Source organism: Trachemys scripta, chromosome 2 (genome assembly GCF_013100865.1).
Source record: "Trachemys scripta elegans isolate TJP31775 chromosome 2, CAS_Tse_1.0, whole genome shotgun sequence".
Classification (NCBI taxonomy): Eukaryota; Metazoa; Chordata; order Testudines; family Emydidae; genus Trachemys; species Trachemys scripta.
This window is the reverse complement of record NC_048299.1, coordinates 250132387-250152343: the sequence shown is the minus strand read 5'-3', so window position 1 is coordinate 250152343 and position 19957 is coordinate 250132387. Positions and strand designations below refer to the sequence as shown.

Here is a 19957-nt window from a genome sequence, read left to right as displayed (position 1 = left end):
GCTTGAACACTTCTGAAAATCCCACCTGAGAATTAAAATCTAACATTTTTGTACCTCCTTTGGCAAACAATTATGTTTTCCCTGTACATTGCCTACGGAACTGGATGGTGTTTCATAACAGTAAGTTAACTGTGCTCCCTCTGTTGGCTTTGTGGCTGCAGAACACAACCTAAACATGTCTGCAGTCCTGTAGTCATCCTTATGCAGTGGCTTTCAGGAGTTTGGCCTGCATTAGAAAACTGAAGGATTTGGCCTTATGTTCTATATAAGCAGTGATCACTTTGTTTCCCTTTTTAAAAAAAGTTAGCATCAAAGTGATCTTTTTAGTTAGAATACAGAACAACTCCCAGAGCAATCACTTTAAATTTGGGACCTAAAATATATAACAAAGTCCACTTTAATTCTTACTCTGATTCATCCAGCATGAACTTGTTTGAGTAAACTGTTAATCATCAGAAAAATATTGACATTTAACCATTGGTTTAAGATTAACATACTGCAATTAAAAAAAACCCCAGAAAGAAGTAAATCTGGCTGAGAGAATCAGAGAACATTCAGATACTATTTTAATGCAATTTCTTAATCCATTTATCATGGTAATAATTAGCCCGTGTTGCTCCATCTCAGGCACTGATTGCTTCTGGCAGAGAACACTGTGCAAACAAGGTCAAAACAAGGTAAAATTTCTGTGTGAGTCTGTTGCTGACCTAATTAAATTAAACATGCTAGTTTTTAGTTACTTTATAGCCACCTGTAAAAACAACACAACACTGGAATTTGAGAGTGTCTATACTGCAATTAGACACCCATGGCTGGCCCGTTCCAGCTGTCTTGGGCTCTGGCTAAAAGGCTGTTTAATTGCAGTGTACACATTTGGGCTCAGGCTGGAGCCTGAGCTCTTGGACCCTGTGAGTTGGGAGGGTCCCAGAGCTCCGGCTGTAGGCCAAGCTAGAACATCTTCACCACAACTAAATTGCCCCTTAGTCCAAGCCAGGGGTTCCGTTCACTCAGGCCAGCAGCGGGCTGAGCGGGGCCGACGACCAAGACCCCGGCTGGCAAGGAGCCAGCGGCCAGAACTCCAAACCATCCATGGGCTGAGCAGGGCCGGCAGACAGAACCCCAGACCAGTGGCGGCTGAGCGGCTGAGCGGCTGAGCGGCTCAGCCCACCGCCGGTCTGGGGTTCCATCTGCCGGCTTCTGCCAGCCAGGGTCCTGGCTGCCGGCCCCGCTCAGCCTGCTGCCGGCTGGGGGTTCCGTTCACCCAGGCCGGCAGCGGGCTGAGTGGGGCCAGTGGCCAGGACCCCAGCTGGCAGCAATGTGCCAGTAAAAATCGGCTCGCATGCCACCTTTGGCACGCATGCCACAGGTTGCCGATCCCTGTTCTAATCCTTTGCTGATTTATATGAAGGGTTTTCCAGAACAGAGTGATTATCTGGTAAAACACCGTTAACTCTTTTTTTCTGAAATGCAGGGCCGGCTCCAGGCACCAGCCAAGGAAGCCAATTCAAAGGGGCGGCAATTCGTCCAGTATCAGGGCAGCATGTCCAGGTCTTTGGCGGGAATTCGGCGGCGGGTCCCTCATTCCCTCTCTTCCTCTTTGAGCTGCCACCAAACAGGAGGAGAGGGAGTGAAGGACCCACCACCGAATTGCCGCCGATTTTTTTTTTTTTTTTGCCGCTTGGGGCGGCAGAAAAGCTGGAGCCAGCCCTGCTGAAATGGAATACCTTGGCTGTATGTGGATTTACCTTGCTTCTTTTTCATTTCTTTTAAAGTAATTTTAGTTAGCTCTTGCAGAGTTACAGAAAGCTACAGTAATGGGCATGTATTTGAGATGGAAGAAAGTGTTTAGGATTACTTAAGATTTTGTTTAAAATGATCAACAAGTTACAATAAAAATATATATGATTTATAGCTCTCTTTTTTTCTTTCAGATTTGCACCAGTCCTTGAATCCACTAGCCAGTGAAGAAATCCTTTCTTGGACTTCCCTGCTTTGGAAAGCCTTCTCTTCTCTATTTTTATAAGTAGATCCAAGTCTGTGAAACGCAGGCTCTTATATTTCCCTCAATAATTCTTCAAGCCTGGAGGCCATATACCTTCTGACTTTTCTTAGTTACTGCCTAGTTTCTTCAAATATGGATAGCATGTACGTTTTTAGAGACAATTAACTATATGGAAAGTTTGGAATGGTATTATCATGCAATTTTTGAGCTAGGAGGAAACCAAGGAAGGTTAGACAAAAGTAAAAAATTCAAATTAGGGTAATTGTTTGTGATGACCTATAACTAAGGCTAAGATTTTTCCATGGTTATTTTTAGTAAAAGTCACGGACAGGTCATGGGCACTAAATAAAAATTAACAGAAGCCATGAACTGTCTGTGACTTTTGCTGCTGCGTCTCCATGGTTTCCCCCACCACCGTGGTGACTGGGAGCTGTGGGGTTCCCCCTCTGCCCAGGGCAGCTGGAAACTGCACGGGGGTGGCCTCCACCCATGGTGGCTGGGAGCTGCAGGGTGACCATATTTCCCAAAGAGAAAACGGGACACCCCCAGTCACTCGCCCTCTTTCTCACCACCACCACGAGGCTGTCGCCCATCCCTGGAACCTCGAGAAGGGCCCCCTCAGGATTCTGTCACCTCTCACTGGAACCTTGCAAGGGGTCCCCCTGTTGCTGCTGTCGCTGGAACTCTGCCAGGCCCCCCCTGGCTGCCAGCTCAAGTCCCACAGTCCCTGGGGCTGAAGCAGAGAATGTCAAGAAGGTCTCTGGAAGTCACATGGACAAGTCAGATTCTGTGACTTCCATGACACAAACATAGCCTTACCTGTAACTCAAAAACAGTTTGAAGTATTTTCCTCTAACTTTGCAGAAAAATTCTGTTTCTTTCAGAGGACCTGAGACTCTCCAGGCCAAACTAAAATTCCAACTCAAAGTTATGGAGAGGCAGACAAAAATGGGGTTTTAAAATGGAAGCTAGCTGCAACCTTAACCAGGGCCGGCTCTGGCTTTTTTGCCTCCCAAGGCAAAAAAGCCTCCCGCCGTCCCCCCCCCCAACCCCCCGCGGGCAGCGGGGCCGGGGGGGGGGCCGAGCCCGACCGCAGGCCCGCCCCCCCCGCCCGGCGGGGGGGCCGGGGGGGGGGGGGGGGGCGAGCCCACCACGGCTCCGCTGGCGGACGAGCGCCGGGGGGGAGGGCAGCAAGCCCGGCCAGGGCCCCGCTTTCCCCGACTAGCCGGAGTGCCGGGAGGAGGGCAGAGAGCCCGGCCGGGGCTCCGCTCTCCCTGGCGGCCAGAGCGCCGGGGAAGGGCGGCGAGCCCGCTGCGGCTCCGCTCTCCCTGGCGGCCGGAGCGCCGCGGGGAGGGCAGCGAGCCCAGTCGCGGCCCCGCTCTCGGGCCGGAACACCGCGCTGTGCTGCCCCCCTCCAGGTGCCGCCCCAAGCACATGCTTAGTGAGCTGGTCCCTGGAGCCGGCCCTGACCTTAACTATGGAGAGGTGGTAGCTTCTCCATAATAAAAGTTGCCCTTTAAGCTGCTCCAAATGCACTGTGCTACTTTAGATTACCTGTAGTGTCATCATGTAACCTTGTTTCAATACATTATTCAGTACCTCCATATGTACCGGTACTACAAATTCAGTACGATGTTCTTTCAGATTTCCATGGCTGTGTGTCTGCCTGGATGAAATAATACATTTACCCCAATTCTGAAGAGAATTGTTAAAGTATAAGAGAACCTCATTCACTCCCACCCAGTAGAACCTCACTAATGGATGGGAGACCTACTGCAAATTAGTGACATTTTTTGCCGTAACAAGTGTTGACATCTCATTCCCTGCTGGCCAGTCAGGCGGTACCATGTCACTCACTCACTCCAGCCTTGGCAAAAAACTACTTACATTTCTGTTATTACTACTGAGAGGAAGCTCTGCTAGACAGTCTTTTTTTTGCAAAGTGTTACACTGTTGACTCATATTTAGCTATGATCCCCAGATCCCTTTTTGCAGTACTCCTTCCTATGCAGTCATTTTCCATTTTGTATGTGTGCAACTGATTGTTCCTTCCCAAATTGAGTACTGTAATGTATCTCTCTCACACACAGAGAGAGACACAAAGTACATAAGGGCCAAGGGCAGTAATTTTTAAAGCTTTACCTTCTACATATTTCTGCTGGCGTACGGCGAAGTCTTTCTATTTTTGCCTACATTAGATATCCCTGGTGAGTTGAAAAAAGTAATACTTGTAGAATATTTCAGAGATTCAGAAGATCATTTCATCTATGGGAAGTTTAACACTTACGAAGCTGTTGTCTTTGCACACATTAGAGGCTTTTGTTTGCATAATTTTGTGGTCACCAGCAGAGCATAGGATGTTATTTCTCCCTACTTTCTCTGGTTTCCAGACTGTTAAGTTTTTCTTTCAGATCACCATGAGAATTAGTTACTCTTCCCTCCTCCTTTCAACAGCTCTCAAACACAGCTTGCAAAAACATCAAAGCAAGCACTAAAATACACGAAACGGGCTACAAAAACTAGGCCTGCGTATGTTTTATTTTACATTAGGGACTGTTAAGCGTTTAGATGTTCTGAAGGAAACTTATGGTTATCACTCAATTCTCTATTTTCTAGAATATCTGGACAGATTTATGGCAGAATGTCACATTATAAGTGATATATCCTCCTGGGACCTACTAGCTTACTAGGTAGAAAGAGCTATGATGCAGCTGCATGACGCTGCCTACAGGCTTAATAAGTGTAAATGATCATGCAGTTATGCGTTTCCCAGTTTTAAGTAAACCAAATTGTTTATACTGTCTTCTTTATGCCTCCCTCTTTTTGAAACATGATCTTTCTAAGCCACAGCTCCCTTATTGTTAATTTTCTTTTTCTTTTAAATGCTAAAGAAAAGTCACTGACTCTCAGAAATTATTCCCATTGCAGCAATATCATGACCACAGAACTTGCAAAAATACTCTTAGGTCTTTATTCCTCAGCACCAAATTTCAAATAGTTAACTTTAAAATACGTCTCATGAGTTTGGTTAAACAAATCCATTGATGACTGTAGGTGTAAACGACAATCAATATCTTCATGTTAGAAAGAAAAATGTATTGATAGATGACAAGAATGCACTGTGCTGTAATTGACTTTATCCAACAACAGAAACTTCACATACAGAGGACAAGGAAAGCTTAAAATTCTCTAGGAAACCAGTAGAACTGCAAAGCACTGATGTACTTTTTAAAAGATAAATATCATTGACCAACCAAATGAAACATAGACCGAAAGATAACACTACTTAATCTTGCAGTCCTTGTCTACACTAGGAAAATTAGGTCCTGTAATTCAACACCAGTGCAACTCCACCAACAATAGCTAAGTGCAGACAGGTTTTATCCAACATGTCATGGGCAGGTGGATTAGAGGTCCCAAGATGCAGCCCTATAGAACATTTTATGTTCCTAGCACTTTACAAACATTAATTCTCACAAAATTACATTCTTCGGACTGAAAAAGAGAGGTTCAGTGCCTTGCCCAAGAGTTCAGAAGGTGTGCCAGAGTCAGGATTATGATTTATATAACACCATACATATGCATGACATTTAGGATTATGGCACTGGGATTAGATCCTCACACAGTCCTGTGCTCAGACCACTTGATCATTACTAATAATTCCCCTCCCCCCAAAAAAAAGTCTACATTAAGATGCAGCTAAGGTTAAGAATACATAACAGTAATTTAGGGTAAACTACATTGCAGGGATGTTGTAAGGAACCCTAAAAGAAACATCATAAAAGCAGAGTTAAGATTAAAAGAAATCCAAACAAACTTATGTATTGGAAATATGCAAATAAGATACCCAAACTATCTTAACTTCGCCCTATAGTGATTCTATGAAATAACCATAAATTATGATTAGTACAGAATAGTGTTTTTAGTCCCAAATTAAACAGATTTTTAAAGACATATCTGATTTTTCATTTTCTCCCTCATGGTAAGTTTTACTGTATGGGAAGTTTGAAGAGTCTGCATTCATCCACTATAAAGATCATTTGGCACAAAAATATGATCTGATACACTGTGCTAAATTTCTTAAAGGACACATTTTAAAGTTACTTTTAACTCTAAATGAACTGATTTACTTGTGAATTCTCAGAAAATTCATTCTGTATTCAACCAGTAAATACTGTAATTTTAGAGGTTGGGGGATATATTGTATTCTTCATACATAACAAAGTGATTGCTTCAAGAGCAAAAGAGAGACAAGGTGGATGAGGCAAGGTCTTTCATTGGACCAACTTCTGTTGGTGACAGAGACAAGGTTTCGAACTTATGCAGAACTCTTATTCAGGTTTGGGAAAGATACTCCGAGTGTCACAGCTAAACACAAGGCAGAAGAGATTGTTTAATATAAGGAGTTAACATGTTGCAACAGACCATAGAAGGTAAAATGGGCAGTTAACACCACCTCAGTACTAGGACAAAGGAAGGTTAGTGGCTTATTGATTGAGGTAATGAGCCATAAATAAGTACAAAAGGTACAAAACTCAGTTCTACTTTAACTATAAATGTAACAGGCTATACCATGATTACCATAATTTGGTTTCTCGTAGTACCTACAGTGCGCCAGTAGCTGTCTCCAAACACAGGCAGACAGTCCCTTCCCAAAAGGGCTGTTGAGAAATATCATCAGCTTATGTAAACTGTCTTAACTGTTTAGACTTCAGTGGACCTACACTGATTCACACCAACTGAGAGTCTGGCCTTACAATTTTAGGCCCTGACTTTGCAACCTACTTCACATGGGTGAGCTGTGTGTGGACACAGAAATCCACCCTCACGGAACAGCTAGTTGAATAGAAGCCCAAGACCATGCTTCTCTCTCAAATGTATCAATCTACAGTAGACCTCTGAAACAAAGATATGGATTCAATGTTTTTCTTGATTTTATCTATGTAAGCCTCTGTCTGTACTGCTGTATTTCTGAAAAATATGGATGACTATATTACAAAACACTGCTATATGATTATCACCTTGTCATTTTAAAATATAACTTTGTTTGATTAACAATTGAGCCCCGAAATGCCAAACAGACTTCCAGCCCTGAAAACTAAATTATCTTTGCTTCTTTTGATTACTCTGTCCAGAAACTGGAACCTAATTTCTGCTACTGTGCACACCTCAGGAAGTTTCCTTTTCAGTGCCGAGTCCCTGAGGCATATTCCTCCATACGGAGGTTAATCGAGGATTCTCAGCTGGTGTTCAAATTGCACATTTCATTTATCTTCAGGGGATTGAAGCAGTACTTGATCCAAGATTTGGAAATACTGACCAAAACAATACTGAACTGGCCTATATTTTCAAATGTGACAAATGACTCTGTCTCATTTTTGGTGGAGGGGGAGGTAACTTGAAACACTTTAAAAAGGGTTCTGATTTTCAGGTGGCGGGTGCTCAGCACTTTCTGAAAGGCCCCTTTAAGTTATCCCCAAATTGGGCAAATAAAAATGAAGACATCCAAAAATCACTAATCACTTTTGTAAATTTAGTCCATAAAATGCTACATTTTATTTTCTAAAATATATAGATAACTGCCGTTGCTGTTTCTTTTTTTTTTAAATATAACAAAGTTTAATTTATGATTACTGCACAAGCAGCATGTTCCAAATTAAACTACAGACCTTGTTCTTTGTTTTAAATATACCTGCTCTTTTCAGAAGTGTCTAGCAGAGAGTCCATAACCTCCCTTCTATGTTAGTTCTTCTTCTCTGAATGAACAAGTAATTCCCACGAACGTTAATCAATATAACATGCACATTACAGGGTGAGAAAGATCCATCCATTTTAATCAAGTGTAACTAGATTATAAACCAAGGAAACAGTAAAGTGCCAATCCTGTAAAGATTTATGCACATGCTGAGCTTTATACATCATGACCACTGACTTTAACAGCACTACTCACAGTGAATAAAGTTAAGCACATGCATAAGTCTTTGTATCACAGGGGCCTAATTTCATAGGCGTAGTTTGACTTCTATATCTGGGGGGAGGACTCCAGTCAGGTCAAAAGAGCCATGTGTGGTGGGGGGCAAATTCCGTTCCTGCCCTGACAGGGGTGCCATTTCAGATTTTTGTTGGGGGTTGGGGGGCCTGACTTTAATCTTGACTCCAGGGGCTACTTAGGGCAACTGAAAACTCTAGGGTATTTTTGCAGATAATAACTTAGAAATTATTTGACAGGAACACTGTATATGATTCCAATATCAAGAAAGAAAATTAAATAAATATTAGACCCACTCAGCTCTAACACTAACATGTTCTGACATCTTGCCGCAAGTCTCTGTGGTTAGGTTTAAACTGTAATGTATATTCTTACTCAGATACTCTTACTAAAGTCAGATGCGACCACCTGATCATCTAGTCTGAACTCCCACACATTGCTAGGGTGACCAGATGTCCCCATTTTATTGGGACAGTCCCGATCTTGAGGGCTTTTTCTTATATAGGCACCTATTACCTCCCACCCCCTGTCCCAATTTTTTACACTGGCTATCTGGTCAGCCTACACATTGCAGACCACAGAACCTCACCCACCCACTCCTGTAATAGACTCCTAACCTCTGGCTGAGTTACCAAAGTCCTCAAATCATAATTTAAAGACTTCAAGTTAGAGAGAATTCACCATTTACACTACTTTAAACATGCAAATGACCTGTGCCCTATGCTGCAGAGGAAGGCGAACCCCTAGCCTAAAATCTCTGTTAATCTGACCCGGGGGGAAATTCCTTCCTGACCACAAATATGGTAATTTAGACCCTGAGCATGTGGGAAAAACCCACCAGCCAGACACCTGGGAAAGAATTCTCTATAGTAACTCAGAGCCCTCCCCATCTAGTATCTCTTCTCCAGCCATTGGGGACTTTTGCTACAGACAGTTGCCGATGGGCCACACACCAGTGTAGGCAGTCCTGTCATACCATCCCCTCCATAAACTTTGCCCTCACTGCACCCCTTGGGAGGCTGCTCCAGAACTTCACTCCTCTGATGGTTAGAAATCTTTGCCTAATTTCAAGCCTAAACTTGTTGATGCCAGTTTATATCCATTTGTTCTGGGGTCCATTTTGGTCCTTAACTTAAATAACTCCTCTCCCTCCCTGGTATTTATCCTTCTGATATATTTATAGGGAACAATCATATCTCCCCTCAACCTTCTCTTGGTTAGTTTAAACAAGCCAAGCTCTTTGAGTCTCCTTTCATAAGGTAGGTTTTCTATTCCTCAGATCATCCTAGGAGCCCTTCTCTGTACCTGTTCCAGTTTGAATGACTCTTTTTTAAACATGGGAGACCAGAATTGCACACAGGATTCCAGATGAGGGATCACCAATGCTTTGTATAATGGTAACAACACTTCCCCACCTCTACTGGAAATTCCTCACCTGATGCACCCCAGGACTGCATTAGCCACACTGCCGCATCTCATTGACAGTTCATAGTCATCCTGTGATCAACCAATACACCCAAGTCTTTCTCCTCTTCTGCCACTCCCAACTGATAAGTCCTCAGCTTATAGAAAAAAATTCTTGTTGTTAGTTCCTAAGTTCATGACCTTGCACTTTGCACTATTAAATATCATCCCATTTATATTACTCCAGTTTTCAAGGTCATCCAGATCTTCTTGTATGGTATTCCATTCCTCCTCCATATAGGCAATAGCTCCCAACTTTGTGTCATCTGCAAATTTTATTACCACACTCCCACTTTTTGCCACGGTCAGTAATAAAAATGTTAAATAAGACTGGTCCCAAGGCGGATCCCTAAGGAACTCCACTAGTAACTTCCCTCTAACCTGACAGTTCACCTTTCAGTATGACCTGTTATAGTCTCCCCTTTAATCAATTCCTTATCCATCTTTCAGGTCTCTTATTAATCCCCACCTTCTCCAATTTAACTAATAATTCCTCATGTGAAACTATCAAATGCCTTACTGACATCCAGGTAGATTAGATCTACTGTATTTCTTTTATCTAAAAAATCAGTTATTCTCAAAGAAAGATATTAGTAACTTTGTTAGTACCTCTTGAATACAACAATTGTGGAAAAATCTACAATTACTTTCCATCATTTAGACTACAGGTCTGTTGCATCTTATGCACATTTAACATGCACGATTTCAACTTTACGTGGTCGGCAAAAACAAAAACAAAAAAAAAAAGAGAAAAACAACAGTTTTAATACTATACCTGTAGTGCGGGCGATTTCACCCGCCATTGAACTCAATGGGGTTTTGGCTATACGAGGTTTTCGCTTTACGCACTAACCGCAGAACGGAACCCCAGCGTAAGATGAGACAGACTTGTACTTACTTTTTGCAGTTCACCAAACTTGGAACAGATTATTTAACTTTAGTAAACATCCTGACCGTCCTTTCTTATCTTAATCACCTACTAATCACTCCATTTATAAACAAAATTCTGACTCCCTGTCTCGGGGGTGCAAGCTGGGAGCAGTACATCTCCTGTTTTCTCTGCAGAACTCATTACATTGCACACTCAGGCTGCCTGCCTGAGGTTTGCAGTTCGGGGGGCAATGCCCCCACCTCCCAGACTCCACCCATGCCTAATTTTGTGCTCAATCTTCACTTCCCTTAAGCAGTAAGAGGAAGGCTCATCATCAAGGAACTGAGTTGGAGATTACTGTAGCGGAAACACAGCAGTTCCATGGCTTACTCCCTACTCTCCAGTCCACAGAAGTCTCTGTGTGAACTCCATGCAGTCAAGGCTCTGCAAGTTGGGTGAAATCCCCACAGCCTACTACACAAGAATGAATTTCTCTTTTTTGAGGAGAAGTGTGGGGTGAATTTGTCCAAGGAGTGGAGGCAGGGCAGCTGAGGGAGCCGAGCAGGAAAACAGCCTATATCTAGTTCATGCTCTTTTTGGAACTGGACAGACAGCCGATTGGGAATTCCACCTGGGATCCACATAGTTCTGGAAGAACAGACTCCCTTCCATGACTTCCACCTCCTCAGAAAGGTGAAGATATGAGAACACCTATGCCAGTCTCACATCCTGACCCCATACACAACACTTTACTTAGATTTCACCTAAAGTACTTCAGACCACTACAAGTCCTTAGGAGATAAGTGTTGCAATCTGAGGTGATGCTGAAGTTGAACGGCGTAACCTGAAAGAATGGAGTGCGGGTACTGAGCTGAAGAGTGAGGTTTTGAAAAAGTAAAAACAGAAATAAACGCTGAAGGAAAGAATGCTAGATACACTAGATACATTTTTTAAAAAGTCAAAAGTCAAATTTACCCTTGGTAGTTTATACTGCCTGTGAGCTATAATTATGGCATCTCCTGTTTGACATTATTTTTAAAACTTGAGACTTAGGCCTAGTGAAACCAAAATAATAATAATAATAATAATAATAAAAGCAAGTGGAATGCTTCTGTCACTTGAAAAGTCACATTAACAACACTGAATTTCTCTGCAAAAGAACACTCTTTAATGTTAGCAACAGATAAGACTATAGCCCCCAGTGAGCAATAAGGAAGTCAGAAACTCTGTTCCATCCAGCTAAAGAACACCTGATTGACTGGCCACCAATGTGGGGATGCCTTCCACATACTAGTTAAAACATTGGAACTGAATGATGGCTTTAAGCTCACCAATGGTGTAGTATCTCTTCAGCTCACTCCTCCGTGGATTGCGCCTTTGTGTATTTGTGGTGTTGTTCTGCTCCTCTTCAGAAGCAGCTGTGTTAGTGACAGGTATCAATTTACTGGCTTGTGGGGCCTCTTGTGCTTCTGCTGCCAGAGGGTTGTATCCTTGTGCAGTAACATCTATAGACTGGGACTTTTTCTTTAACCTAGAGGCAAAAGAAAACGTGCTATTAATCCTTGTTTTATAGCTACAATATTGAACTGCTTTTACTTTACAAAGAAAAGTGATGCAATAAATCAACAACATATTTATATTACAGTAGTGCCGAGCAACCCCAACTGTGATCAGACTGTCTTTGTGGTAAATAAGTAGTGAGATTGTAAACCCATTGGGGCAAGAATGATCTAAACACACCAGTCAGATAAGAGATGGGAGGAAAGAAGTATTATTGTCAGAACTGGGGGAACTGAGGCACAGAGAAATTAAGTAATTTGCCCACGGTGGCACAGGAAATCTCAGAAATGTAGGACTGAGAGGGATCTCAATAGGTCATCTAGTCCAGTTCCCTGCACTGAGGCAGAATTAAGTGTTTATCTAGATCACCCCAACAGGTGTTTGTCTAACCTGTTCTTAAAAACTTCCAATGACAGTTTCCACAACCTTCCTAGGTAATTTGTTCCAGTGCTTAACTACCCTAACAGTTAGGAAGTTTTTCCTAATCTCCGGGGATCCTAGAAATCCATTTCCCACAGAAAAATGCAGAAAAGCACAGAATTTGCATCTTTAGAGAATATCTTTAGTTTTTACATTTTGTGAAAAAATAAAAACGTATACAGTAGAACCCTGTTTATCCAAGCCCCCATTATCTGGCTCTCCGTATTAACTGAACTGGGGCTGATACCCGAGCTCCGGGCAGCGGCGCTCAGGCTGTCAGTCCAGAGCTGCACTGCTCCAGCTTCAACTGAAGCCTGAGCCCCACCACCTGGGGCTGAAGCTATTTGCCCATTCTCTGGATTATTCAAATTTTAGATTATGCAATCTGGTCCGGTCCCAATTAGACTGGATAAATGAGGTTCCATTGTGTATTGTGGCTTGGTAAACTAAAGTTCAGCGTTCCATTTTAATCCCAGAAAAACACAGATTTTTATGTTTTTTGTTTTTTTTTTATTAGAGAATTTTGGTTTTTCTATCACAGAAAACTAGGATCCCTACTAATCTCTAACCTAAATCTCCCTTGCTGCAGTTTAAACCCATTACTTCTTGTCCTGTCCTCAGTGGTTAAGGAGAACATTTTATCACCTTCCTCTTTATAACAACCTTTTACATACTTGAAGACTGTTATCATGTCCTCCCTCAGTCTTCTCTTCTCTAGACTAAACAAATCTAATTTTTTCAATCTTTCCTTGTAGCTCATGTTTTCTAGATCTTTTATAACTTTTGTTGCTCTCCTCTGGACTTTCTCCAATTTGTGCACATCTTTCTCGAAGTGTGGTGCCCAGACCTGGACACAATACTAAGAAGACGCCTTATCAATGCTGAGTACAGTGGAAGAATTCTTCTTGTGTCTTGCGTACAACACTCCTGCTAATGTATCCCAGAATGACCTTAGCTTTTTTCACAACAGTATTACATTGTTGACTCTTATTTAGTTTGTGATCCACAATAACCCCAGATCCTTTTCTGAAGTACTCCCTCCTAAGCAGTCATTTCCCATACTGAATTTGTGCAACTGATTATTCCTTCCTGAATGTAGTACTTTACATTTGTTCTTATTGAATTTCATCCTATATATTTCAAACCATTTCTCCATGTAAAGTTAATTTTGAATTCTAGTCATGTCCTCCAGAACGCTTGCAACTCCTCCCAGCTTTCGATCGTCGGCAAACTTTATAAGTGTACTCTCTATGCCATTATCCAAATCATTTAAGAAAATAACTCAGACAGCTCTCTGCAGGACTGCACTCAATATGCCCCTCCAGCTTGATTGTGAACCATTAATAACTACTCTCTGAGTACATTTTTCCAACCAGTTGTGCATACACCAGATAGTAAGTTTGTCTATGCTATATTTCTCTAATTTATGAGTAGGTCATGTGAGACAATATCAAAAGCCTTACAAACGTCAAGATATATCACATCTACTACTAACCCTCATCCACAAGGCTTGTTACCCTGTCAAAGAAGGATATTGTGTTGGTTTGATATGATTTTGTCTTGACAAATCCACATTGACTGTTACTTATCACCTTATTTTCTTCTCGGTGCATACAAATTGATTTTTGATTATTTGCTCCATCATCTTTCTGGGTACCGAAGTTAATCTGACTGGTTTATAATTCCCTGGGTTGTTTTTATTCCCCTTTTTATTGATAAGCACTATATTTGCCCTTTTTCAGTTCTCAGGGATCTCTCCTGTCCATCAGGAGCTCTGAGAGAGAAATTGCTAATGACTCAGAGATCTCTTCAGCCAACTCCTTAAGTACTCTAGGATGTATTCCATCAGGCCCTGCCAACTTTTCTATTTTTGCCTCAGATCCTACCCCATTTACACCAATGTCCACTATGGTAGCTGTGCAATTACTGCTACATTTTTGGTGAAAACTGAAACATTTAAAATTTTGGCCTAGCTCCATTTTTTGTCATTGTCTTTCCCTCCTCATTGAGTAATGAGCCTACCCTTTCCTTGGTCATCCTCTTGCTTCTAATGTATGGCAGAGCCATAAATTGACTCCAGATCTTCTGAGTCCCAACAAATGCCTTAGTCACAGACCATCCTTCTCAGTCCATAGTGACTGTAGTTTCATATTTTTCCTACTTTACATACATTATCACATCAGGTATTACATCACAATTATTATTTTGTTTATAGTAGTTTCAGGTCCCAGACAAAACGAGTAGCGATTTCTTCCCCTAATACATTAAATTAACTAAAAACTTTTATTAAGATACAATAGTGTATTGACTAGTGAACCATGAACAGAAACAGACAGAGAGAAAATGCATTTACAAATGTTGTCTTTCCAGTGTCTCATGTACACATTGAGCTTCGTGATATGGCTGCCACCCTCAGCATGCCCTTCCGTGATTACATTATCTAAACACGAGTTGCAATAAAATTATTCAGCCATTAGAGCACACAGTGCAGAATATAAACACACTGGCTGGGGGCTTGACTACCAGGAAAGTTATATTGGTACAAGCCAAGGTGTGAATTTAATAGAAATAGTTATACCAGTATAAGTCAGCATGTGTACACTCTTATATATAAAAGTACCTTTGTTCAGTTTTAGCTATGCCACTTGGGAAGGGGTTTAAGCTAAATCTAAAAAAGCCATTCTTATACATGGCTAAGAGAGTCCACACAGGAATTTATACCAGTATAACTATACTGATATTGTTATGCTTATAAGAAGCACACAGACTCTTTTTAAAGGGGATAAGGCAATATGCCATGTTTATTGAGAGTACAATTTAAGCATTAAAATCAGCATATGCTTCCATTCATACACATACATGCACACCAAAAGGTTCTGCAGCTGGATCTTATAGTCACCAGTCCTTAGTGTTGCTCAGTCCGTTCCAGTGGCCAGCTGAAACTGCACATGAGAGAGCGGAGCTGGGCTTCTGTCGAACGCGTTCGAAGCGCCACAGATGCAGAACGAACCCAAAGTCCCATGGAAATACACCCTTCTTTTATAATAATACGTTCCCATACAAATCTCTGGACCTTGTTGTGTCACACTGGAGCTGTTAATCACGAGGTAGTCAAGGTTGCTCCCAATCAGCATTATTTGGGTTGTTACTGAGAGTATCCGCAGCTGTTTCTTGTCTCATCCCTCTAGCTCCACTCTTTATCTTGTCCTTGGGGTGTATGCCTTTGCTTTAGGGTCGTCAATCTGCCATCCGGGTGATTCTGATAATAAAGTTGGTGCCTCTCAACTCCTCCACTCCCTTCTTGACAATCCGCCCCAGCTGCCTTTTCTCAGTTAATTATCATACATTCTTCATTCACATATCAAACAGTAAATAAGGCAATAATTAAAGCCATAAAACTTCTATCCGTCTAAGAACAATCACTAACACAATCAGCAAAGAATAAACTCAGAACAATTTCTTCTTACTAATTCAAAGCTAGCAAAATGGAGTATAAAGCAATATAAGCAAAATGGAGTACAATTTACTTGAGACAATTTCTTCCCATTAGGCTTTTGCCCTACAATACAACGGGTAAAACTTTCCTACGTAGACAATCCCGATCGTCAAAAGCCACGTAGGGGATTACAACAACTGATTCCTATTAATTTTCAGTAGGAGTTGAGTGTACATCACTCAGATGGCTTTGAAAATTTCAGCTGCTGCATTCAGATGCTCTACAGATTGTTACAACAGCAATGTAAAAAAGTAATCCAGCCCACCCAATTGTGCAGGAGAGAAATTTACAAAAAACAGAATCATATTGAAGATGGTATTATACAGTCAGCATCCAACATTTCAGGAACCCACCATATACCTATAAACTTAAAATAGGGCTGCTATGATACTGCAGTCACTGCTGGCTGAGAAATGTTCATGTTTTAATGAAGCGCACTGCACTGGAATTGTCAGGAGTGAAAGAAATTTTTCAAAAGTCAAATGTTGAATGAAATGTTTGTAAAATATATATACCTGATTTTATTCTAGAAATAAAAGGGATTTGTGATACTGCATTATAAAATTACTTTGAGACAGAAGGACGTTGTGACCCATGGCCAGAAAGGGTTAAACATCCTGCAAAATAAATGACTCACATTCAACTCTTAAAGACATGTGGGGAGATAATGTTTGGTTTTGTGTATTTACATATATATGGGTAGTAGTGAACAATGTAATCAACGGTCCCTGTCCATGCTGTATTCTGCTAATTCAGAGATCAAAAGAATTCTAGAATTTAAATGAATTGTAAACACGGGATATCTCTGTATTCATCTCTCACTGAAATGTATAGAAAATAATTTGTAAATGGTGAACGAACAAGCAAATTGCCTTATCATCCAAATTATCTTTTATTCCCCGAGGAACTCCAAGTTGTCAAAGAGGACATGAAATTGTATAAAAGATCCTTGGGTCCTGATCCTGTTCATCTCAGATCTGCTTAATGCTTCATCGGGGAAGCTTAAGCCACCAGATTGGGATCCCAGTGCTGACTGGTCTTCCCTGATATGATACTGGACATTGGACTATAGCCTATGAACTACTTCTGAAAGAACTCTTTGCAACTACAAAGCTATGTATCTGAACCTCAATAATTAATCTCATGTCTGTATGTATATTGATCTTTTAACTCATACTCTCTCTCTTTTCTTTTTAATAAATTTCAGTGTGGTTAATAAGAATTGGCTATATGCGTGTATTTGGGTAAGATTCTGGAATATTCATTAACCTGGGAGGTAATGTTCTACCAATCCCAAAGGATCGGACACCTTTTCTTTTATATGATGAAATAAGATTTTCAGAAATCTTCATCATATATTACTTGGGTACCTGGATGGAGGCCTGAGGCTGGGTCTTTAAGGGAACGGTGTTATTGGTTTTTGGGCAACCAGTGAGGTAATAAAGAAGCTGTTTTATGCTGGCTTGGTAAATTTAAGTATTGAATTATCCACCAGCTTTGGGGTTTGTCTGCACCATTCTTTGAAGTTCACCCTAATTGAATTACTTCAGCTGGCCCCACTGGGACCCCAGTCACAGATGTTAATAATGCTGAACCCAAGGAAGTTTTGTTTTGCCAATTAAAAGTGTCAGTGCCCTGTGATGTGATGCTTAGCAGCATTCCTCTTAACTCGATAGTATCTACTTCCAGGAATGTTTACTCTATTCACTGGTTGCAATGGATGAAGGTGCTCCTAATGTCAATGCAAGGATATGGTTTAAGCAGGGAGATGGGTTTAGTAATTATAATAATAATAAATAATAATAATCATGATTGTTATTAATTGTCAGTAAGTTCTACAGGACAGGACCATCTGTAATGCACATCACACCCATTTTGGTAGTGTAACCCTAATAAATATATAATAAGGCCCTACTTCATTCACAACATGCACACATAGCTTGCCCCATACACATTTTTTTGCAAATGAATGGCTATTAAATAATCTTGGAGAGTTTGGGGATTCACCTGCAGTTCTACAGCAATTTCCAGAGTTAGCAGATACAGCAAAGCAATCACTATCAATCTTGCCTAATTCTGTGCATGCTGAGTATGCAGTATCTCAGTATGGACAAGTCTTCACAAAGCAAAGACAGGGCACGAAGGAGACCACTGTAGCAAGGTACACTGCACTAACATTCAATGCCTGTAAAATGTAAAAGGCTAAAGTGACTGCACTTGATTTCTTCAGCAGATGTGTTATGACTTCTAGTCTTCTGAATTTTATATTGTACCAGGCACTTTTTTTAAAAAAAAAAATGTAATATAGTTGCAGCAAAATGTCTGGTTATCAAAAATATTAGCAGGCAGATGATAATACTTGAGGGTTTATATCGTTTCAACAAAAACTTTTCTTAAACAAATAGGTCTACTCTGGTTTTTCCAAATTACTGTTATTCATAAAGGTCCATTATTACTTTTCTGTAATTTTCCATGTATTGTCTGCAACTCAGCCGCAATTACTGGAAGATCATCCTGTGATTCAAATAGGGCCTTAAAAAGGAATGAGGGGGTCTAATCCAAGGACAAATGGCCCAGATGAGTAGCTGGGTGTGAGTTTCTCCACAGGGCCAGGAAGCATGACTGACTGCCCTCCACTTCCTGTCCTGACCCGGCTGCTCCAATTGTTAAAATGTGAGTGCCACCTCACTGGGACAGGACAGGAAGACTGATGCCAACCTTACCTCTCCTCTGCTCACTCCCGGCATGCTGTTGTTCAGGAAGCCCTGTGGAGACGCAGAGAGCAATTCATGGGTATTGCTGTGGTCAGGTAGTGCTGCTAGGAGGGTCTTTGTCCATCCCCCGTTAGCGGGGACATTTACTCCTCTGATGGCAGTATGCAAAGCATGAAGAAAACCTCCAGAACAACTTGATCCTGACTAATCCAATGCTTGTGAGACATATCCATGAAAAACACTATGTGCTCCCCCCCACCACACACACACAAAGCCAAACCAACCTGGCAGGGACATGTACTGTGATCAGTCCTTGGATGAGAGGCCACCAAGGAAAACCCAGAGTGCTGATGGAAACTGGTGGCAATTGAATAGGCAGCACTCTGCTGATGGCAGCCCTCATACAGCAAGGTACTTAACCACCTGCCTAACTTTAATGGGTTAATGAGACTAATCACATGCTTAAAGTTAAGCACAGAATTCAGTACGTTGCTGAACCAGGACTCAATCAGTACTGAACCAATGCCCCAGAATAGTTTTAGGTGCTGCTATGCTACTGGACATGCCATATTTCAGAAGAGACTAAAGAAATGTCCCAATATCTTTTCTACCATTAATTATTAAAGGGTCTATGGCATGTTTTTGGAAGAAAACTTATATCAGGAATTTGTGACGTGGCCACATTCCAATTTTGAGCAATTATGTTCTGCCAGTTTGAATCAGACTCCCACTGTGGTTTCAACAGGCTACAAACCTATCTGTGAGACAGTTCAATTAAGAGAGCTGTAATTTGCAATGTAAAACTAGTTAGTGGAATGGCTTGCTGCACAGTGCAGCACATGTTGATCGTTGTTATGAATGTGATATGCTTAGAAGTAAATTACTAGCACAGCTTTGCTTGCCTATATTTTATAGTGATATGATGACATTTGCCGTCCCTTTTGAGAAGGAAAAATGCCAGGTGACTTCTTCACAATACCGTTCTGTCATTGCAGCCAAAAAAATATGTTTCCACCAAAAGCATCCCCAATGCTGACCAATAAGTATTAGAGTTTAATCCTGCAAGGTTCTAAGCACCTCCCTATCTATGTCAGAAAAGCCATGACCATGATAAACATACAGACATAATCATAGGGTGGGCTCCAGAGTCAACTGCACAGATAAGGCTGTTTTGAACGCAGTATTTAATTTTAATTAAAATAAAACACTTTTGATTACATTTGAATTCTATCACCTCAGGCAAATAACCTTGAAGATAAACATCCTACCTACCTACCACTGCTCAAGGCATTTGATAGCAATGGAAAACCCCAGTTTCTTGCTGTTTATACCATGGGGTTACAAAAAGAAGAACAGGAGTACTTGTGGCACCTAAGAGACTAACAAATTTATTAGAGCATAAGCTTTCGTGGACTACAGCCCACTTCTTCGGATGCATTCT

At 41.4% G+C, this 19957-nt stretch overlaps 1 protein-coding gene across 4 annotated transcripts in view; it reads right to left on the bottom strand.

Annotated features, from left to right (window-relative positions):
- Positions 1–19957, bottom strand: part of OXR1 (oxidation resistance 1) — a 509161-nt gene that overhangs the window by 248684 nt on the left and 240520 nt on the right. For all 4 annotated transcript variants that reach the window (XM_034763479.1, XM_034763478.1, XM_034763477.1 and 1 more), the window contains one exon: positions 11658–11857. In XM_034763479.1, the coding sequence (XP_034619370.1) occupies positions 11658–11857 (200 nt within the window). The remainder of the gene's footprint in view (positions 1–11657; positions 11858–19957) is intronic.